General features: G+C 38.9%; 1 protein-coding gene and 1 long non-coding RNA gene across 2 annotated transcripts; both read left to right on the top strand.

Annotated features, from left to right (window-relative positions):
• Positions 1-3126: 3126 nt before the first annotated feature.
• LOC122665619 (probable polyamine oxidase 5) lies at positions 3127-3960 on the top strand. The gene has a single exon (XM_043861772.1). The coding sequence runs from the start codon at positions 3127-3129 to the stop codon at positions 3958-3960; it is 834 nt and encodes a 277-aa protein (XP_043717707.1).
• Positions 3961-6960: 3000 nt separating this feature from the next.
• LOC122663981 lies at positions 6961-23355 on the top strand. Its single transcript, XR_006333255.1, has 3 exons — positions 6961-7089; positions 15108-15112; positions 23344-23355. It is a non-coding gene; the product is annotated as an uncharacterized LOC122663981 (long non-coding RNA).
• Positions 23356-24162: the final 807 nt, after the last annotated feature.

Here is a 24162-nt window from a genome sequence, read left to right as displayed (position 1 = left end):
CTTGAAAAGTTGGTCTCAACTATATAAACTTACTTGTTCCTCTTTAGCTATATCAAGTCTAAAAGAATGATAAATGAAACACAATATTAAGCTAAGCATGGCATAACACGGACAAAATGATATTTATGAACTAACAAGAAATAGAGTTTTAATTGGATCCTTATCACCTAGCATCACACTTCTTTATACTAACAATGAAATATTACTCTTATAAAGAACTTAGCCCTTCACTCATAATCAAATGAAAACATGTTTTGCAGCCACAGTACAGTTATAATTGCCTCTTCTTACAAAGATGATTACTTTAACCTTAGCATTTCAAGATTCCTAAATCATGTGGATGTACCTGAGGAGCACTACCAAAAAGATTGTCCGGAATAGTTAGATTTGCACAGCAGGGTATAGTCTACATCATCAGCATTGACTTGAGCCATTTGAAGAGCTCTCTTTGCTGCCTCAACAGCCAAACCCGTCAATCTATCTTGCCCTACCAAGGCACAAATCAAACCAAGAAATTCAATATTTTCATATGTAGACTATCATAACCTATTAAGTATCAAGTAAGCTTCCCGTTACCCAAAAAAAAAAGAAGTAAGCTTCCCAATGATTGCTCACTATGTAAAACATGAAAAAGAAAAAGAAAGAGGGAAGTCTGAATGGTGGGTATCAACAGCCAGTAGCATTCCCATAGTTATTTGAGATTTGAAGATTGTGAGGATGAGACTACCTGAAAGAACTCATCGATTAAGAATCCCAGTGGAAATAGAAATCCATTCATCCATAAATAGTTAAGCCTCTACACTTGACTGACAGTAGCAAAGTGAAAGAAGAGAAAAGAAATAAAAATAGTCAAGAAAAGATACATTTTTCAACCATTGCTGAATTTGTTAATGTAAGAGAGAAACATTCCAAAACAATGATATATCAACTATCTAACTTGTGGTTAGAATAAGAAAACCCAAAGTTTACATCAGATACATGCTAAAAACACACACACACACTCATACACACAGCCTAATGGGCAGCCACATAAACACCCAAAGACACACACACTCTCGCAGCCACTTGGGCAGCAACACACATGCACCTGAACTTACACAACTCACAGGGTGCCTCTGCCATGCTGTAGCCTGGAGTTACAATAGCCATCCATGAGTTGATAAACTTTATAAATTTCTCACTTTACCCATATGAACACCAAACCAAAAGCCCAGGTGGGAAATTTAGAATTTTAGGTGAAAGCTCTTACTTATTGCTGTTGCTCTGGTTTTTGTGTCTGGTTCAATGATGGTTATTGCTTTGTGTGGAAGTGAAATGGGTGTTGTGTGGGAATAATGGATCCAGAAATCAAAATCAATGGGGACTAATCAAAAGTTATTTTGGTGACAGTATTGTTTGAGAACACTAACCAAATGTTAGTTTAGTTTCATTTCCATGCGGATTGCTACCCTATTTAAGATGCTTTATAGCAAGACCTACTGCACTTTGGCTTTGATCTCCATTGCATTTGTTCATGATCAGAAAATACATATGAAATAATACATGGAGTAGAATAGTAAAAGAACAAGAAGGAAGTTGAATGTCAACCAAGCTTTGTTTTCTGGAGTGAGAGCCTCTTTCTTTAACCAATTAAGCAATTTACTCAGGAATAAAACAAAATAGAACAATTATGCTATTCTACACCAGTTTTCTATTTAAAACCACTTCGGAAGACATACATTTTAATGAATTCATATCAACCTTCCAAAAAATAAAACTTAAATATTCAGTTTCCTCTACAGATATTTAAATATGTGCAATCAAATACACTCTTTAGGGCTAGCCTACTTATGAATCTTATTCCTAGTGGATTATATTAAATTAGAATGTGTTGTTTTATTACCTTCGTGAGGAACTCAGGAGTGTATATCCGGCCTCGGGGACCAGAGGGCGGATTCTCTAGTGTGTACTTTTCAGTAAGAGCACCTACAAGTTCGAAAAGATAGCCATTAATGTACAAATACATTAAAAGAAAATAGTAAATAAATAGAAAGGAGAAGGAAGAAGAAGGGTGTGCAGTGGGTGCAGAGTTGAAGCAACTTCTGAAGCAATCCTTTTGGACTCAAAAGTATAGAACTACAAAAGTTATTTATTTCTCAATTGAACAGTACAAAATAAGTGCTTATCACAATGACAGCCTGATGAAATTTCTCTAGGCAAAGAATACGTGAAGAAAAAACAAGGTCAAAATAAAAGTCAGCCAATTTTGTAAACCTTGAGAAGGAAGCACTACAAGAAATGCTTGATGTGGTGCTGGGGAAAGAATAGTCATAGCTACTGGGGTAGAAAAAATACGAAATAAAAGTAAACTAGAAAACAAAAGAGAGTAACAATACAGTTAATGCAACACTAAAGTCTCATTGAATTACTGGACAAATCCTCAACTTGAAACTAAAGTTGAAAACGCTGAAAAAGTAGTCATCTAGGTTCTCCTTTGCATCCTCAGTTGAATTTTGAGTTCAAGCTTATATTTTTAGCAAAATGTTTCTACGTACATAAGAATGTATAGGAATCCCACCTTAGGCAATAGGAGAATACGCAATCAGAGTGATCCCCAGCTCATCACAGGTGGCTTTCACACCTTTTTCTTCTGGAGCTCTGTATATCAGGCTGTAATTTACCTGGTTGGAACCTAGTGGAATACCTCTCTTCTTAAGCTTCTCATAAGCATCACAGAGACGTTTAGAGGAACCTAGACCTACCTGACAAAATTCACTTACATATAAGATGTTAATTTGAGACTAAAGAGTTTTATACAAGTTTTCTCAAGGAAAGAATAGAGGTGTCAATGTCCTCCGTGTGGCTGCTCAACTTTGGAATCCCTAAAAAAATGATTAGATGTTCTGAAGAGAATTCACAAAATTAAATCTGTTGTAATCCAAAAGATCATCTTATTTGTTTCCCTCTGTAACTTTTTTCCACACAAAAACTATAAACACCATGTTGCTGAAAATGAGAAAATTAGCGTCGTAAACCGCATCTCCAAGGCCATCAATGTGACCTGCAAATATCTTTTAATCAGTCTATGTGAGAGAGTCTTAAGACAGTTGAGCATAAGAATGATAAAATTTCTGTGCTCATTGCAACATGGAGAGTAATGGGGGTTGCAGCAGCAGCAGGAGGCCTGTGAAGCTCTGTTTCGATGATGGTTCAGAAATGGTGGCGGATCATGCCATTGTGACAGTGTCTTTGGGGGTTCTCAAAGCTGGGATTCTGGGAAAATCAGGTATGTTCAGTCCTCCGCTTCCCTCCTTCAAGACTGAAGCGATTTCCAGGCTTGGTTTTGGCGTTGTTAACAAGTTGTTTCTGCAATTGGATCGAGAAAGTGAGAATCTTGAAACGTTTCCCTTCCTGCAAATGGTGTTTCACTGGTCTGATTCGGAAGCCAGAAATCAGAAGATTCCCTGGTGGATGTGTAAAACAGCTTCACTCTTTCCAATCTACAAGAACTCTAATGTAGTCCTCTCTTGGTTTGCTGGGGAAGAAGCTCTAGAGCTCGAGTCTCTCAAAGATGATGAAATTCTAAATGGAGTCTCCAGTATAGTCTCTAGTTTCTTGTCAGATTCTAAGCCCCAAAACAGCAATGGATGTGTGAATTCTGTGGAGTGCAATCATAGTCATGGAAAGAAGATAAAGTTCACTAGGGTTCTAAGGAGCAAATGGGGAAACAATCCTTTGTTCATGGGTTCTTACAGTTATGTAGCAGTGGGGTCGAGCGGCCATGATTTTGATTTAATGGCAGAGCCATTGCCACAAAGTAGCAACAGAGACTTTGTTGAAGGAGCTTCTCCTCCTCCTCTTCAAATTCTATTTGCAGGGGAAGCTACATACAGAACACACTATTCTACCACCCATGGAGCTAATTTCAGTGGTCTAAGGGAAGCTAATAGACTCCTACAACATTATCTCTTGCACCATTAAAACAGTAGAATTCTTAAAAGATCTTCTACTCAATATGACAGAGCAAGAGTGAAAGGGAGATGGGTTGGGTATTATTATTTTTTTTTTCTTGAAAATGTATTAAATTAAAGAATCTTCTTTTAGATCTTTATAATTTGGGGTTAAATTCCTTTTTTTTTTTTAATGTTGGATAATTTTATTTGGGAGTTTCTTTTCTTATATGATCTTATGATCTTCAAAGCTAAGTTGGTTGAGAAATTGAGATCATGTTTGGCATTTATATATTAGAAGGAAAAAAACAAAAAAGAATTAAAGCAAAAGTTAGAGCTTGCTATCTCAATCTCATCTAGTCAGGTCTCTCTCACTCTCTGTTTCTTAATTCCTTTAATTGGACAGGATCCAATAAATCCAGTCCTTTCCAGCTTGGGATATCTTCCTTTTCTCTGCAAATTTTGTTGGCAATTGCCACAGCTTAGTAAGAGGTGACATGAAGGAAAGAATAGCCATGAAATACTACTTAAAAAGGGGTACAAGGAACTGGTGATGTAGTCAGTGCATCCCCAAAGGTCTGATGTGGGCTAGCTGGGGCTTCCTCTGTTGGGAGAGGGAAAAATGAAAATGACTAGTCAAGATCAAAGGAGCCTTTCATATTGAATAAAGACTCCATTATTTGTTTTAGTTTTGGCACTTACCTCCTTCCAAAACTCACAAAGCTGTCTTCTTCTTCATCATCTTCTTTCCTCTGCAATTCTTATGGGTATTTCAATTCTGTAAATCTTTTTTGTTGATTTTGTGTACAAAAGTGCAGAACAATCCGTCATTATGTCCTTTTCTGATTCAGCAATCTGTGATAAACAAACAAATGAGAATCTCAATTCCCCCAATATCCCTGTCTCTCTTCCTTCCCAACATGATGTTCTCTTTCTAGGGAGACGAGGGAGAAGGGGTTAAAAAGATCTATATGACATTAGTTGTAAAGAAAGCATTGATTAAGGACAGAAATTCCACAACCTCCACTTACCTCTCTCACCTCCAAAACAAAGAACTTAGGCTCCAGTAGTCCAAGTAACACTCATTTGGGTTATTAACTGGTGGCTACTTACTCGGTGTAGTCACTAATCGAATGATTATGTTCTAACCATCCGAAAAGAAATTAAATTTTAAGGGTAAGTACAAGAATCACTGTCACCATCATCAGCATCATCATCTTTCCACAGCATTAGAGTTTCACTCTCAGAGAACAGTTGGTGTCACTGCAGGTTATAGGTACAAGTATAGGTATATTATTGGTATCGTGTCCGCCGATATTATACAAATAGTTTGGAATTGGATCTTGTCCGACCAGTATCGGCTGTAATTTCAAAATTGAATTAATTTTTGTCCGATACATCCACAACAACTAGTAATTAGAGCTAGGTAATTTCTAATAAATCCAATGATCAGAATTCAGAACCGAACAAGATATCAGAAATCTGACATCCTAAAGACACTTGGAAACAAATAGAACAAAGATAAAAGGGTAAAACCTATTCTATTTTCTTTTTCCCCACCTTTGTTTGATCAAAACAAATCCAAATTAGCTCAAATTCTACTGTTTTCACTTTTCACCATCACAAAGACATAGTCAGAAAAATATCTTGGTTACCTCAGTCAAACGATGGATGACTAGCAGGATTTTGCTATTGTGAATTATCTTTCCTGGTTGATTTGAGTTGGCTGATTATGCATTGAACAACCTGGTTTGCGTACTATGATTTGATTATAGGTTCTATTGATTTAACTGAGGATAAGGACAATCCTCTTTTGGAAGTTTGAGATGCGTAGAAAATTGTAATTTCAATTGAGGAACTAAGAAGTATGTAAAAAATATGCGGACTTGTGGTGATAACTGGAAGGATTAAGGCTGACTGAAAGGTGATGTCCTCTCTGAATCGGCAGTAATGTTGTCAAAAGGGCATGACTGATCTTGTGCCAAGTACACTCTCAGTCCTTATAAACACATGTTCATATGTCATTCATTTTCCAACCTAAACAATAGGGATCTCGAGAGATGTAACAGAGGGAAGAAAAGGATTTCAAACCTTCAACTAATCATATTAGATACTAAAATACTACAAATCAAAAGGTCGTATCACAGTTACCAAAGGCTAAGATAATATAGGAAAGCTCATGCCGGCTTTGCACCACCATTTTCTTGTGGTGTTACAGGAGTGCTGCTACCACTCTTCTTGGAGCTGCTTGATGTCCCTGTAATGGTCCTGCCCATGAACTTTCCAGCCTTGCTGAGGCCACTGCCCACAGCACCAACAAGCCCTACTCCTGCCCCAATCCCAGTCCCAACCAGACCTACTCCAGCCCCACTGCCACTCCCCACAAATCCAACTCCGGGCCCAACTGCATCCAGCCATCAAAGAAAAAGAAGAAACCCAGATAGAAGTTGGGTATTATCCATGTCCCCCAAAATCCGGACACTACTCTGAGTGGTTGTCCTGTGTCCCCCACCCTATCACTCCACCTCAATTCCCCTACCCTTCCTTCCTTCCTTCCTTCCTCCCTTCAGTAGAGCTAAAAAGAGAGCGAGCAGCTTCGAGGAATAAGTCCCAATCATATCTCATAACCCATGTCCCCACCCCACCCCGGCTTCCAACTTTTGTTTTCTCTCTAAGTGTCTAGTCTCTCCCCCTACTGTGCCACTGTTTGTTTTCTCCATCCTAAGAGGCCTGCCTGAAGATGGAAAGTGAATGGTTAGAGCGTCATGTCAACCTCACACTCTCTCAAAGGGCTCTTGGTCCTTATGCCAAAAGCCAACTACACAAAGGGTACTCCTCCGCAAGCAAGCTACCTCAGCCCACAGCTTAAAAGGTCTCTCTCTCTCACTTCTTAATTTTCAGTCCAGACTCCGTAGTCCATACAACCATACCCAGTAGTAGTAGTACTGTAGTATGATATATCAACACCCCACAGGCCATAAAGCTCTATAAAGCTCCATAAAGCTCATGCCCTCAAAGTGATGCCGGCGACGATCCCCATTAGAATTCCAGAAATCAAACCTATCTGTTTTGGTGCTCAAACGAAGCAGAAGAATCGAATGAACGAAGACGGAAGAGAGAAGTAGAAAATACTCTCCCCCCTCAAAGATCAAAACCACATGTTCATACATATATAAACTACATAAGCAAATCCAAAGATAAACACAGAATGAATCGAAGCAGAAACAGAGAGAGCGAGAGAGAAAGGAGAGTTTAAGATTAAAAAAAATAAAATTAAAACAACAGAATTTAACTACAAAAAACCCTAAACAAGAGAATATTGGACAAAAAACTTGAAATACTAACAACAGATCAAACACAAGAACTAATACTTTCTCACAAATCAAAACATGTAAGAAAAAACCAGAGGAGAAGGGTTCAATGGGATCGAACCTTGTGGAACTTGCGAGAATTGGTGTCGCCGATTCACCGTTGCTCTGTCGTTTCAGAGAAGTTTGACGGTTGAGAGAGGAAACAGATTTGAGAGAACTTTGAGAGAGAGATGGAAAGAGCGGGGAAACGAAAAGGTTTTTGAGAGAGAGATGGACAGCGCGGGGAAGTGAAAACGATTTTGGGGGTTTTTTTTGCTGAAAACTATTATTTTTTACGGCGTTTATTTATAAATGCCGTTGTATTGTGACATACAACGGCATTTCTTTGGAAACGCCGTTACAAAAAATATTATACCATTATTAAATAGTGAACTACAGTGGCGCTTGTTAAAAAAATGCCGCGGAAACTAGTTTGTTTAACGGCAATTGTGATCAAACGCCGTTATATATTCATATATGACGGCGTTTATACCCATATGCCGTTATACCTTTATATATGACGGCATTTTTAATAAAATGTCGGTATATCTTTACATATGACGACATTTGTAAAATATGCCGCAATAGCTCAACCCAAAGTGCCGCCATTGCACCAATTTCTTGTAGTGTTGGGCTTAGTTTGCCCTTCTTGTTGAAGCATAGCAATCCCTTCGTTGGAGACACTCAGAGGAATACCTTCTCTCCGACCCCAAGTTCTATGTTCTTCTTCCGATTGTCGGCATAACCTTTCTGTCTTGTCTGGGCCACTTTAATCTTTTCTCTAATTATATCCACCTTCTCGCAGGTTACTTATATCATTTCGGGCCCAAGATACTTCCATTATCTGACTTTGTCCCAATACAACGGGGTTCGGCATTTCCAACCATAAGAGCTTCATATGGTACCACGCCAATGGTGGAGTGGTAGCTGTTGTTGTATGCAAATTCCACCAAGGGTATGTGGGCATCCCGACTGTCGTTCATTTTCAATATATAAGTTCTGAGCACATCCTCTAGAGTCTGGATTGTCCTTTTGGTTTGTCCATCCATCTGCGGATGGAAAGCCATGCTGAGATTTAGTTGAGGTCCCAATGCCTTTACCACAGGATAACCCAGTTGTGGAGATTGTGGTTCTCACATGCTACATTCTCTTCGGGTCTCTCTTAACGGGTCGTGGTGACAGCAAGCCTAAGTGGTTCCTGAGTTAAGACATGAGTCAAATCCGGGAGGTACTTCTTCGATACTGATGCTTGGAATATGTCATGGACTTCTGCCAATTAGTACGCCACTGATCATGATTCTTGGATTCAAGTCCCCTTTCTTATCGAATCGCATCACCCTTTTGGTTGGTGGTTCCCAAGGAAATACTTGGTCGCCCGTGACGTACTTCAAGCCCTTCCATCTTGTATCGACATCGCTCATTATTTCTATTGAGCTATAAAGATTTAGTTCTCAAACATAACCAACTCCCAACAAGTTATCTAAATTACTCCCGGGTTTGATTAATCTAATGTTCAGCTTGATTTTAAGGGCCTAAAGGAAATCGAACCCCCAACGTATACCTCAAAAAAAAATAAATCAAATGATCCAACTACCTCCGCGTATTTGGCCTAATAATCTATACTTCTATGGCTTTGGGTTGCGTGGCATAAGTCTACACCATCTTTCCTACACGGCTCTTCCTATGAATACTTTAACTTATGCTTTCTCAATACCTAATCTCAACTTTAGGATGAATTGGAATATTGATGGAATCCTTATTGTTCGCTCCCAATAACGGAGGGGACATTCAGTGACCCATTACCCCCTTCATACCTATTGTTGAGCAAGGTTTTGTCGGATCCTTTAGTTCCAGTTTCTTCCTATTCTTGGTTGTTCTCGGTTATGCTAACATCCATTTCCGTCCTTGTCACCAACTTAAATTCTTCACCTCTGTTATTCACTTCCAACCACCTAGTATACTTCAAACTTTCCTAAATCCTGCCTAGAATGTTCTATTCGTTTGGTTTGTGGTACAACGCTTTACCAAGACTTAATTATGCACCTATGGTCTTTTATCGTCCTTCTAGAATCTACGTACAAATATCAAATTTTCAAATGGACAGGGTCCATAAATGCCATTTAAATTTGCAACATTTCAGATAACAATGCTAACCACCAATTTATGTTCTAAGTTCTTCGAGGGCACCTTCATCTCATTAGCAAACTCAGTAGAACGAAAGAGTGTGATGCGTTGTAATCAAATAATACTCAACAGGTGAGGATGATATGGGTAGAGTACCTGTTATTATTCTGAATATGCCTTAGCTTCCCTTGTGTGCAAGGCATATACTTGTTTTTGGACTCTATTGCTTTGGGATGGGAAAAGCCGAGTAGTAGGTGGATCCCGTTGTGGAGCATGAAATCTGCGACAACGACAATATCTAGACATGTGTCTGGGCAGCTTGCACATATAGTAGTGGCTAGGTCCAGCAGGTGTATAGGTAAGTGTAGTGGGTTGAGGAGAGGCCTGACTTGCTTGACTCAGCGCCAGCCAAGGAGGTTGAAAATTTTGTTCCATTCCTGGCCTACCGTCCTGTTGTGGCTGCTCTGGGTAGATGACATTCAGATATGGCACATATTTGGCCTCACAATACTGGCAATCCCTGGCCATATGTCCCAGCTGATTGTAGACATAGCATTGGTTGTTCGACTTAGATGGCCGGGGCATAGTAGTGAATTGTGCCAATTGGCTAGGTTGATTTGCATCCTCCCCGTCAGAGCATGCTAGAGTCAATTTAGGATAAGGTCCTCTGGGAGCCTTATTAGGTTCTCCAGGCTCTTGTGAGTTCATAGGTCTCTTCCTGGACCCCTACTGTGTTATGCCCTCAACTCATTGTCCGTCTTCTACATACTTACTAGGTATAGGTGGTGAGTTAGATACAGGAAAAGTCCTCGGTGTGGCATGTGCCTGCTTTGCAGCTTGAAAGTGTGCATTCATGCAAGTCATGAACTTTTCCCACTGTTGTTGCATTGCAGTCACAATTTAAGTGGTCAAGTGGGCTAGCAACTCTTGCAGTTGTTGCCGGTTTTGCAATAGGATTTGTTGTTGTTATTGCATGACCTGCATCATATTGGCCATAATGGTAGCCACCTCATTAGTAGTCATAATAGGGGAAGGTGCAGGTGCATGAGTTGAAGGGGCCTCTGGTGTCGATGCAGGTGGAACTTCCATGTTCTAAGCAATAGGTTCATTGGGAGGATTGACTGGAGGGGTAACAGGAGGATAAGCTCCACAAGGAATACTTCTGTTGGATTGAGTTTGCACCATGACTGCTCTCTGAAAAGAATTTAGGATTTATGATTACTTGGATGCAACAGGAAAATTCAATATGTTTCATATATTGAGGCGACATTTATGTACTTAGAATAGTTGAATAGAATGATTTGGAGCAAGAAATTTGAAATACATGGTGCTACGATCTTAAGGCAGTGTTAAGTAAGATATGCACCAACATACCCCGAATCATGCACTAGCTTCGGTCCGACCATTGCTGGAGTAAGATTTTGATACAGGTTGTAAGAGTCTAAAGTTATTCTATTTTCCTCTTAATTACATAGAAGTCCCTGGCTATCAAGGTTCAATTATAATACAACTGGGTCTATAGGTATCTATGATTTGTTGATTATCATTTCGAGCTTAAGGTTCAGCTCAAGAGTAGATCTAGTTTTAGAATTTCTAGAATTTAGAATCTCCCAAATTATGTTTGTGTTTGTTTCTGCTTTATTGGTTGTACTTTCATTTATATCACGATTGTAAATAGTACTTCTAGTTCCCTTTTTGGATGTACAAGTTTATGCCTCTTCAATTATAAAGTTATCGGCTTTTTCACCTAGCTAGTCTCCTACTGTGTTCTTCTACTTCTTTATTTTGGTGTTTTCTTAAAACTTTTATTTCTTTGTCTCTAGACCACCATCATCCTACTTTCATTGTTTGTGAATGTAAATAGAGCTTCTCACTTTGATACCACTCTCTCACACCCCAAACACCCCCGGGAGGATTTAGACAAGTGACCCGGATATCCTACGACATTCGTCAATCCCCAAGGATCTAGAAGTAGTATTTACACGTTATAAACCACACATTGAGGTTAAAAGATAATAAAAGGATATCAGAGTGTCATGGAAGATTGAACTACCCACAGATGATTTATATCATCGATATAAAATCCCAAATACTTATGTTATACCATATACTTATCCATCTATGTTCAATAAGTACAATATCTTAGTAAGTACACTTCTTGAAAGAAAGAAGCTTAAATATTAACAAAACCGTCACTAAGCAATGAGATGAGGAAGATCTACAATTCCAATGACTACTTCCTCACCCATTGGCAAACCCATACCAGTAAAATTAGATAAAAGAGAATATACAAGAGTGTGAGCTCCACCGAGCCCGTGAATGAAATGTAAACCATGCATGCACATGCAAGCACAACCAAATGAGTCCTACATGAGGCACAGTTCATTTTATTTGTTAGTCACCTAACATCACAACTAAGGCGGGTTAGTGCTACTACAATCCCCAATACATGTATCCCTGGTGCTGACTTTTAACCCCTTCCCGCGATACACCCATTGAGTTATCGGAGAAGACCAGTCGATTCCAGCATCCCTTCCTAGGTCAGCCTGACCGGCCCTCAGTGATTAACCTATGAGGCATCCATCCTTTTTCATCACTTTTCCTTTTTTATTTTTTTTTTGGCTTATAGCCATAATTCACCTTTTCGGTGTCAAAATATTCTTTTCTTTTCATATATATGGTCACTTCCACAAGTATCCAACACCTTAACCCCTATTGGCAAGGGTGCATGGCATGGGTGATGAAACTCTAGCCCCATGTCAATATGGCATCGTATGAGTCGGGTGGTGTCAACCGCATCCTATTCTACGGGCTACCACAGGCCTCATTTCCAAGCCGGCTATGGCATCTAATCTAGCAATTCCACATATAAGCATTATCATCCATTTCCATTGTCCATCAGATAAGATTCAGAATTTAAATAAAAATATAAAACAATATAAAGTAAATAAAGACAGTAAATATTGTTGTTGTTGTTGTCATGACCCATCAGTCATGTTACACCTACACTCATGGTGTAATTCCACTCACCTAGGTTTGATCTTACTGGTTCAGCTGTTTGTTCAATTCCGACCGGTATCTGGTTGTGCAGCTTGAGAACGGAATCAAATCCTAAAGTAATAAATTAGAACCTATTATTTTAATTATTCAAAACTGTTTTGGATAACCTAGTGTTGGTCTAGTGCATCATCTAGAGATGTGGATCAAGGTCAAGTCTGATATTTTATCAGTGTGACATGTAGTACAGGGTCCCGACAGTCTCATAATTCAGTCCTCAGGTCAGCAGTGTAGCCGCACCAACATTGGCAAGGTTGCCAGGCCCTGTGGGGCCGACTTGGATACTCGAGGTGTAATTATTAGTGGACAGATGTGAGGAGGGGTATTTTGGTCATTTACCACCTCCTTACACTGAACATGGCCCACTGGTGAAGGCCCACAAAGATAGGACAGCACTACAGTCCATTTTTATTCTCTGGGTGATTCACTAGGTGATGTTTGGATCACCCAAAGCCTGTTTGAAGCATGAAAAGGCTCCAAAACCGAGGTTTTTCATCATGGGAAGTGCCTAGGTTGATCCTTCATGCATGTAGGGTTGTTGTGGACACCATGAGGAGTAGTTTCAGTAGTCCACATGGATCATGGCCTAGGTCCACCATTTGGCAACCAGGAGCTGTGTAGCCAGCTCAGAGAATAGCAGCCCAACTGTGTTCCAGCTTCAGGCCACGATTTGGGCTGCATGCAAGGGCAGATTTACATGTATAATCATGGTAGTAGGTTGTACCTACCAAGATCTAGGCAAGGGCTAGCCTGTATGCACAGATCCAAGCCCAAACTGCCTGATCTGGGTGCAATAAGGCAGTGCAGCCTGGCACAGAGACTGATCTCAGTCTCAGGTGTGACACGGTATATTAAATACATGAAAAACACTCAGATCTTCTATGCAATAGGTTTGCATGTTAGATCTGAGGCACTATAAGGCAGCCCCTAGGTGTTATGGGCTATCCTTAGCCAGTTTCACCTCCAAAAGGCAGAGAGATCCATGGAAGAAGGTAGTAAACAGCAGAGCAGCATATTAGGGTAAGGATTTATACCTGAGAATGGCCTCGGTATACTGGGATCAGGGCTGCCAAGCTGATCCTCCTTCCGTCCTCTTCTGCTCCTTTTCTTCTTCCTTTCTCTCTCTTTTCCTTCTCTTTGCTCTTCTCTTTTTCTCCGTTCTTTCTCCTCACGATTTAAACAGTGCTAAGGGTTCTAATCCTAAGCTGGGATCCAGCCCAACTTAGGGCCTGTTTGGTAGCCAGCCCCCCCCAAAAAAAAATGCCTTCTTGAAACTAATTCTAGGCCATTCTGGCCACTCTAGTGGGGTCCACAGGGGTCCAAGGGTAAGTTATGGTTCCCAAGACTCCCATGTACCTATGGAGGGTGTCCATAGCTTGTATGGGTGGTCCCCACATCTTTGATGTTTAAAATAACACTTTTTACCACTCTGGGTGATTCACTGGATGATGTGTGCATCGCCCAGTGCATCACCCAGAGAATACAACAAAGTTGTAACTCAATGTGCTTGCGCAGGGCTTGGCCTAGGGCTTAGGCCTTTGTACCTACACCTTACCCAGGGTTCAATACACATTTTTTTAGGTATGGGCCCCACATTTATGTGGAGGAGAGAGATTACCTGAGTTTATGCAGACCTTATGCTATGGGCAAGGCAACTACATGAGTGTGCAATCCATCATTTGACAGTATGTAGGAGGACATCCTTGGGGGTTCTTCATTAAATTCAATCACTGGAGTGATACTCCACAATGTGTTTGGATGCCTTATCAGAGGTTCCTGTCCTTCATTCAAATTTTCAGCCAGTTAGGGGCATGTTTGACACCCAGAGAAATGGGGTACATCATACTAAGTACTTTGAGATCAGATGATACCCGCTACCTGCACCACTATCATGCACACACATGGCATGAGAACACATTTAGCCCCATGGTTAGTCGTTGGACCCCTTTCACGACGAAGCCACAACCCTTGATATTTACTGTACTGGTTTAGAATCACCGATGAGGGTATTCACTAATGTGCCATGGGGTACTTTGCTCCTTAAAAAGGGCACTAGCTTGATTATTCTGCGATCACGTGCCTTATTCCCCAGGTATATCAAAGGAACCATGTACCCGCAATTCGCTATAACGAGCGATTGGTATATCTGTTCTATTAAGGATGACCTTATTCTGTCCTATCAGCCCACCTATTGCATGCATAATGTAAGAAATTAGACCATATATGATTAGGATACACACAAATTAACATAGTTTATTTAGGGCTATAAGCGAGATTCGCAATGGTATTACCCTCCTAATGTGGATTGCCTGCCATAAGAAGAGCTCTACCCGTCCCTTGATAGTCCTTCGTCAAAAGCAACATACCTACCTGGATTAGCGTATCAAAGAATAGAACCTCGATTGACCCTTGGAGAATGATACACTATCCAGTATAGTACATCGATGATAGAGCTCTAATTATCACACAATGAAAGGCACTCTATATTAGCAAAGGATAGACCACCAAGAAATCCTCAATTAGGCCATTTTGTTGTTGCTGTGTGACGATATGAATTTGACCTTAAAAAATCATCAAACAATGAAGGACTTATGGTGTCATTACATCAACTCTAAGGTTATAAGGATCTTCCCTGATTAATCATGAGTGCCAGTGAAATTGCACCATGGACTACCTGAGTAAGATGGAATCAAGACATTAAAGGCGAGTTGTTGCGTAGACGAACCTTGTTTGTATATATTTGTTTGGAAACATATTTTGATATAAACAGTAATAAAAAGATAAAATCAATAAAAAAATCTTCTCAAGTCCTAAATTAAGTTTTTTTCTAAAGCACGATTCACATCAAGAAAGATCCTCGTTACCTATGTGGGCTTGTCATGACTATAGGCTAACCCGAATTGGTCAAATCTGATCCTTAGAGGTCTTAAGTACTTCAATTTCTCTGCTCAACTTTGGGAAGCAGAATCTAGTAAGGTCATCCCTTGTTACCAACACCATGGATCCACCAGAGGCCAACTCTTGAGAAGAAGTATTGAGTCAAAAAAATAGTTAGCATGCGGAGAGAAATGACAGAGATGAAACTGTTGGATAACCAAAAGGGGTGAATAGGTTACCTTAGTGGAATTTTTGTTCTTTTAAAATTATAGTAGAGTTTCAAGACAATGTAATTTAAAGTAAATTAAAATAAGAGAGACACAAGCATTTATAGTGGTTCGACTCAACCTTGAGACTACATCCACTCCTCTCAACATTGAAATAATTTCACTAATCTTTTCACTTTCAGTACAATAGATGGGAAAAACACCTTTACAAATCTTTTTACCAAAATATGAAGACCCTACAATCTTTTAAGGACAAGAGAATCCCACAATCTTTTAAGGATAAGAGAATCCCTTACAAAACCTAAGTACAGTCTAGGAAAATGTAAGCACACCTTAATCGTCTAGAGTTAACCTGACTCAAGAGTAAGAAAATAAATACCAAGAGAGATTAAAAGAAAATGTTATGTTACGGCTTGGAAAATTTTTTTTACCCAAACCCTAACCCGAATCCGAATGTAGATCCGGAACCCGAGGTTATTGCACCGTGTACGTTTTGGAGAATTGATTTGATGTAAGGACGGGTAAAAGATAAAGAAGGAATCCCGGTGGTAACCCTCCGCTTATTGACAAAAAGACAGATACCTCCCCTGTGCGGTTGCGGGATCCACACACGGATGTACAACTCGTGGTAAGGGATCCTAACCATGTATTAGATATTTTTAGTATTTTAATTATGTCCATGTGGGTCCGTTTATGGAACGCTTTGACTTTTGGATGTTCTGATACGGAGAAAACAAAAACAAGATTCTCAGGTTGATGTACTAGTTGATTATTACATCAACCAGAGAATTGTACCATCACGGATTTTGCTCCTAGAGGCACGAGACCCAGTGTTTTGGGTTAGGGATCTCGCCGCCGCGTCCTGAACTATTGTTTAGGGTTTTTCCCCCAACACTTTGGATACATGGGGCCCACCAATTCGGCTAACCGTGCTTATGTCGGATTAAAACATAAACTAATACAAACCTATTACTAAATGACAAATGTGGTAATTAGTGTTAGTTTTTAATTAAAACATAAACAATTACAAACTATTACTATATGATAAATGTGGTAATTAGTGTTAGTGTTTAATTAAAACATAAACAATAACAAACCATTACTAAATGACAATTAGGGTAATTAGTGTTAGTGCTTAATTAAAATACTTCCACTAAGTAACAAAAAATTTCAATTAAGTGGTGTCGGCCTATCTTGAGTTACAAGCATTTAAATAAGTAAGTTTTATCTAAAAACTCAAACCGACTAACAAATATAAGAAGCAATCCTTTAACTGACCTATACTAATAAGGAAACTAAAACTCTATACTAATCGACTCACCAAACTGACACATATTTAAACTTAACAAAGAAACTAAAACTTTATACTAATCCACTCACCAAACTGACACCTGCTTACACTAAATGAAAGTAAAACTCTAATCCAACACTAATCCATTCACCAAACTGACACATGTTCACACTTAATAAAGAAAATAAAACTCTATTCCTATACTAATCCACTCACCATACTATTCCAAATGTTTGAAAAAAAAAACACAACAACAAAGAGAACACAGGAGAAGAGAAAAGAAAAGAAGAGAAGGAGAAGAAGAAAAGAAAGAGAGGCCGATTGAGAGAGGAGAGAAAAGAAAAGAAGAGAAGGAGAAGAAGGAGAAGAAAGAAGAAAAAAAGAAGAAGAAGGGGTTGCTAACCTAAGGTAATATCTCCACCCCCTCATCTTTTCTTTAACCTAATTATGTTAGATTCTATTAAACCCATCTTCCTTCCTCATCAAATTGTTCTCCCTAAGCCCCTCTTTTGCCTAATCTTCTCCTAAACCTATGGATTCTTTTAATTTCTTTCTTGTGAGGGAATTGAGTAAACCCATCTCTTGATTCCAACTTCAAGGTAAGCCTGACCTTAGCTTTAGATGGTCCCATTTATTGTAATGATCACACAAACAACATCCTTAGTCAAGTGACTGTGGATTCAGCCCTAAACCCCATCAAAAATTATGTTTTCTGCATTTTTTTTGGGCTGCTGTGCATCTCTAGTCGATGTCCTAGTTGACTGGGTCATCAAACAGAGAATGCAACTTTAATTTTTAGAACATTGTCATCTCAGGTTGGTGTCTCAGTTGACTAGTTCATCAACTAGAGAATAACTATATCAAGTTTTATAACACTACCATCTCAAGTTGATGTCCCGGTTGACTGCCTCATCAACCTGAGATGCCGTTTCACTTGTAAACATATCCTAGACCTTACCTAACCTTACCACAGGGTAACCCTAGGACTTCGCATGAGTTCTTGACGCTTTCTAATATCGAATATGGTTAAACATTCGTAGGACATTACCGTTCGTTCGTCAAGTCGCACCGACCACCGATCAGGAATATAGCCTGACATCACCATCGAACTCATAACGAAGTAAGTGGGGGTAGGCTTTGATTTCTTTTAAGAGTGTTTATTTCATGCCTAGATGTATTTGTCAGGAATCATTTGCATATTTAAATTCCTATTTTATTTATGATAATTATTGAATTCAATGTTTATGACTTGTGGTTCTGAATGATATGATGTGGATTGGTTGGCAAATATGAATTCTTGTGATAGATTAGATGCCATAATGGACTTGAAAATGAGAGGTATGGTGTGCCGTAGTATGGGATGCGGGAGCACTGTACACCTCGTACTATGCCATTTAGTGCATATGGCTAGGAATGTCATTCCTTAGTGCTACAACCCTTACCATTAGGGGTTCAGGTGTTGGTTGATCATAGCTCCCTGTCACTGAGGAGTGTGAAGGACGCCGGGATAGGGTCCCGGCTATGATTATCGGGGTCTACCCATGAGAATGTATATAATACCAACGACCACTGTGGGCTCCCTACAACAGTTGAGGCTACGTCTCGGGGCGGTTAAGAAGGAACCGAGGACGTTTCCTGAGTTGTTGTCGTAGCACAGACCTGACTTAGGCATTTGTTTGATAGGTGGATTTAATATTAAAGTTGAACCCATGCATTTAGGATGCATGCTTGTGTGTGTGGTCTATCCTTTACTTCCTGGGCTCAGTAGAGCTCACCCATGTGAAATTTTCTCTTTTTAGATGATCCTACAGATGAATGCGTTTGTGGCAGAAAGGATTACTTGAAAAACAGGAACTGATGACGTGGTGTTACCTTTTTATTTTCTTTTGTTTAATTCTATCATTTTTTGTGGATGAATTTCCACTGTTTATATTTTAGAATAGTTGTGTGTTGGCTCGATGATCGTGAACTTAGGAATATCGAGCTGTTGGAACTTTCAATGTAAATAATATGTATAAAACTTGTAGCACTTTACTTTTCCTGCACTCTGATCAATGTAAAACTTGTTATCTTGAAATTGTGTTGTGCTTGTGACGTGTACTTACTGCATCTGGATCCTGGTGGTCTCCGAATACGTCGGGTATTCGGGTCAGCCATCGAATCCTCCTAGAGGGTGGTTTCGTGGTGTGACAAAGATGGTATCAAAGCAAGATGCTCTATTTACACTTACAAGCAGGAAGTGAAAGTAATATGGTCTAGAGTTAAAAAAAAAAATTTTTAAATAACGTAAATATAAATAGGGGTAGAAGAACACTATAGGAGACTAGCTAGGTGCAAAAGCCGATAATATATTATAATCTAAGATCATAAACTTTTATATTTAATTTTTCTTGTAAATAATAAAAGAAAAAAAAATTAAAAATAAAAGGCAAAAAAGGATAAAACATAAAAATAAAATAAAATAAGAAGTCCTAAAAAAAAAAAAAACAGCAAGAGACTCGAGTGTTTGACTTTCTGAGATTAGAAAGAACAGTCCTAAACCAGATGAATAGAATATTTTAGGCCAAATCCAGGTAAGTTTAAAGTGTATCAAGTAGTTTGCGGTAAATAAAAAAATCTAGAAATTAAATAACGGGTGTCAGGTATAGCCAAGAATAGCCGAGAACGAAAAGAGACCAAAATCGAAGGACTTTTGACGAGACCTTGTTCAACAATAAGTATGATTAGAGTAATGGGTCACTGAATGTCCCCTCCGTTATTGGGAGTGAACAATAGTGATTCCATCAATAGTCAATTCATTCTAAAGTTGAGTTAGGTGTTGGAGAACCAAAAGTGAAAGTCTTCATTAGGAAAGAGCTAATAAGCAAGATAGTATAAACTAATACTACATAATCCAAACCCGTAAGAAACATAGATTAGTAGGTGAAATACGCAGGAGTAGTTTGATTAGTTGTTTTCTTGAAATATACGGCTGGAATTTGTTTTTCCTTTAGACCCTTATCTTAAGCAGAGCTTTAGGTCAACCAAACCCGAATATAGTTTAGATCACTTGAGAATTGAACCTTGGCAACCCAATCAAAACAAAAGAGTCATACCAATACGAGATTAAAGGGTACTATGAAGTAATCGCATCAAATCAAAGAAAGTTTGGGTGATGAAAGGATAAAAGGAGGTCAAGGTATCCTCACCTATACGGATTCCCGGATATGTCAAATTTCGAGGATGAAATTTTTGTAAGGTAGGGAGAATGTTACAGCTTGAAAAAAATTTTGACCTGAACCCTAACCCGAATCCGAATGTAGATCCGGAACCCGAGGTTATAGCATCGTGTACATTATGGAGTATTGATTTGATGTTCGGACGGGTAAAAGATAAAGAAGGAATTCCGATGGTAACCCGCCGTTTGTCGATAAAACGACAGATACCTCCCCTGTACGGTTGCGGGATCCACACACGGATGTACAACTCTTGGTAAGGGACCCTAACCACGTATTAGATATTTTTAGTATTTTAATTATGTCCGTGTGGGTCCGCTTGTAGAACGCTTTGACTTTTGGATGTTCCGACACGGAGAAAACAAAAACTGGATTCTCAGTTTAATGTACTAGCTGATTGCTGCATCAGCCAAAGAATTGTACCATCGTGGATTTTGCTCCTAGAGGTGCGGGGCCCAGTGTTTTGGGTCGGGGATCTTGCCGCCATGTGTCGAACTATTGGTCCAACACTTTGGATACATGGGGCCCACCAATTTGGCTAATCGTGTTTGTGTCGGATTAAAACATAAACAAATACAAACCTATTACTAAATGACAAATGTGGTAATTAGTGTTAGTGTTTAATTAAAACATAAACAATTACAAACTATTACTAAATGACAAATGTGGTAATTAGTGTCAGTGTTTAATTAAAACATAAACAATTACAAACCATTACTAAATGACAATTAGGGTAATTAGTGTTAGTGCTTAATTTAAATACTTCCACTAAGTAACAAAAAATTTCAATTAAGTGGTGTCGGCCTATCTTGAGTTACAAGTATTTAAATAAGTAAGTTTTATCTAAAAACTCAAACCGACTAACAAATATAAGAGGCAATCCTTTGACCGACCTATACTAATAAAGAAACTAAAACTCTATACTAATCCACTCACCAAACTGACACATATTTAAACTTAATAAAGAAACTAAAACTCTATACTAATCCACTCACCAAACTGACACCTGTTTACACTAAATAAAGAAAGTAAAACTCTAATCCAACACTAATCTACTCACCAAACTGACACATGTTCACACTTAATAAAGAAAATAAAACTCTATTCCTATACTAATCCACTCACCGTACTATTCCAAACGTTTGAAAAAAAAAACACAACAACAAAGAGAACAGAGGAGAAGAGAAAAGAAAAGAAAAGAAAAGAAGAGAAGGCGAAGATGGAAAGAAAGAGAGGCCGATTGAGAGAGGAGAGAAAAGAAAAGAAGAGAAGGAGAAGAAGGAGAAGAAGAAGAAAGGAAGAAGAAGTGGTTGCTAACCTAAGGTAATATCTTCACCCCCTCATCTTCTCTTCAACCTAATTATGTTAGATTCTATGAAACCCATCTTCCTTCCTCATCAAATTGTTCCCCCTAAACCCCTCTCTTGCCTAATCTTCTCCTAAACCTATGGATTCTTTTAATTTCTTTCTTGAGAGGGAATTGAGTAAACCCATCTCTTGATTCCAACTTCAAGGTTAGTCTGACCTTGGCTTTAGATGGTCCCATTTATAGTAAAGATCACACAAACAACATCCTTGGTCAAGTGAATGTGGATTTGGCCCTAAACCCCATCAGAAATTATATTTTTTGTATTTTTTTGGGCTGTTGTGCATCTCTGGTCAATGTCCTAGTCGACTGGGTCATCAACCAGAGAATGCAATTTTAATTTTTAGAACATTGTCAGCTCAGGTTGGTGTCTCAGTTGACTGGTTCATCAACCAGAGAATAACTATATCAAGTTTTAGAACACTATCATCTCAGTTTGATGTTCCGGTTGACTGCCTCATCAACCTGAGATGTCATTTCACTTGTAAACACATCCTAGACCTTACCTAACCTTACCACAAGGTAACCCTAGGACTCCGCACGAGTTTTTGACGCTTTCTAACATCGGATGTGGTTAAACATTCATAAGACATTACCGTTCGCTCGCCAAGTCGCGCTGACCACCGACCCAGAACATAGCCCGACATCATCATCGAACTCATAACAAAGTAAGCTGGGGTAGGCTTTGATTTCTTTTAAGAGTATTTATTTCATGCTCAGATGTATTTGCTAGGAATCATTTGCATATTTAAATTCCTATTTTATTTATGATAATTATTGAATTCAATGTTTATGACGTGTGTTTCTGAATGATATGATGTGGATTGGTTGATAAATATGAATTCTTATGATAGATTAGGTGTCGTAGTCGGCTTGAAACGAGAGGTATGGTGTACCACAGTATGGGATACGGGAGCACTGTACACCTCGTACTATGCCATTTAGCACATATGACTAGGAATGTCATTCCTTAGTGCTACAACCCTTACCAACAGGGGTTTAGGTGTTGGTTGATCATAGCTCCCTGTCACTGAGGAGTGTGAAGGACGCCGGGATGGGGTTCCGACTATGATTATCGGGGTCTACCCATGGGAAGGTATATAATACCAACGACCACTGTGGGCTCCCTACAACAGTTGAGGTTTCGTCTCGGGGCTGTTAAGAAGGAACCAAGGACGTTTCTTGAGTTATTGTCGTAGCACAGACCCGACTTAGGCATTTGTTTGTTAGGTGAATTTAATATTAAAATTGAACCATGCATTTAGGATGCATGCTTGTGTGTGTGGTCTATCCTTTACTTGTTGGGCTCACTGGAACTCACCCCTGTGGAATTTCTTCTTTTTAGATGATCCTACAGGTGAATGCGTTGGTGGCAGAAAGGATTACTTGGAAAACATGAACTGATGACGTGGCATTGTCTTTTTATTTTCTTTTATTTAATTCTATCCTTTTTGGTGGATGAATTTTCACCATTTATATTTTAGAATAGTTGTGTGTTGGCTCGATGATCGTGAACTTGGGAATATCAAGCTATTGGAACTTTCAATGTAAATAATATGTATAAACTTATAGCACTTTACTTTCCCTGCACTTTGATCAATGTAACACGTGTTATCTTGAAATTGTGTTCTGCTTGTGACGTGTACTTACTGCATCTAGATCCTGGTGGTCTCTGAATACGTCGGGTATTCGGGTCAGCCATCGAATCCTTCCAGGGGGTGGTTTTGAGGTGTGGCATGTTACCTAGGCGAAACTATTCCAACTTACTTCACGCAATGCACATGTGAATATGCAATGAATAGTATGAAGATGCTTGACCTTTGAGCTTTATACTAGAAGAAGATAAGTCTTTGAGTGATGATGTCAACCTTGAGTAACTAAGTTTTCTTCTTAAATTGAAATACTAGCACTAAGAACTTGAATTGACTTTTTCACTTCACAATAAAGTATTCTTTTGGATTGTAGTGATAGTCAAAATTTTTGACACGATTGTTATTTATAAGAATCATTTAATACTCAAAAATCATGTGTCAAAATTGCTCTAATGGCTATAAAATAAATACGGTCGACTGCTTGGTTCTGCCCATCAATCGCTAGATATAGCGGTTAGGGAAAATAGAGCCATTAGGACTTTTTAAGTCCAAACGGTCGATCGATTGTGCAACAGACAGGCATTAGGTGACCATTTGGGGGAACAAGTTGAAATCGATTGCTCACTATTTCCAGCGATCGATTTGGCTCTGCAGTCGGTCGACCGATTGTTCGACCATTTGAGATTTTTAGGTATTTTGCCAGCCTCTCTTTGATAGTCTTTGGTTCAGTCTTTTCCCAATGAATGCTAAGGACTTTTAGGGTCTTTAAGTACCTTCCTAGAGTCTCTATATGATGCAAATGCAATTTAATTTATATGTTTGCAATTACAATTACAATTATGCAAGTGTGTGTATGTGTATACGTATACAAGCATCTTCATTTTGGGCTTCAACTTGATTTCTTCTTTAAGAGATGTTCTTTAATCTTCAAATGATCTTTTCTTCAAGAGCTACTTATCTTGAAAATTCTTTGCAGACTTGATCTCTTCAAGCTTTGTCTTGAGCTTCATCATGTTTTAAGCCTTGACTCATTCTTTTTATTATTACATTAAACCTGTTGACATAATAGAACACAATAGCTTGTGCTAACTCGTTTGTTATCATCAAAATATTTATAGAGGGAGAGAAGAATTT

This window comes from Telopea speciosissima, chromosome 6 (genome assembly GCF_018873765.1).
Source record: "Telopea speciosissima isolate NSW1024214 ecotype Mountain lineage chromosome 6, Tspe_v1, whole genome shotgun sequence".
Taxonomy (NCBI): Eukaryota; Viridiplantae; Streptophyta; class Magnoliopsida; order Proteales; family Proteaceae; genus Telopea; species Telopea speciosissima.
This window is presented reverse-complemented; position numbering and strand designations above follow the sequence as displayed.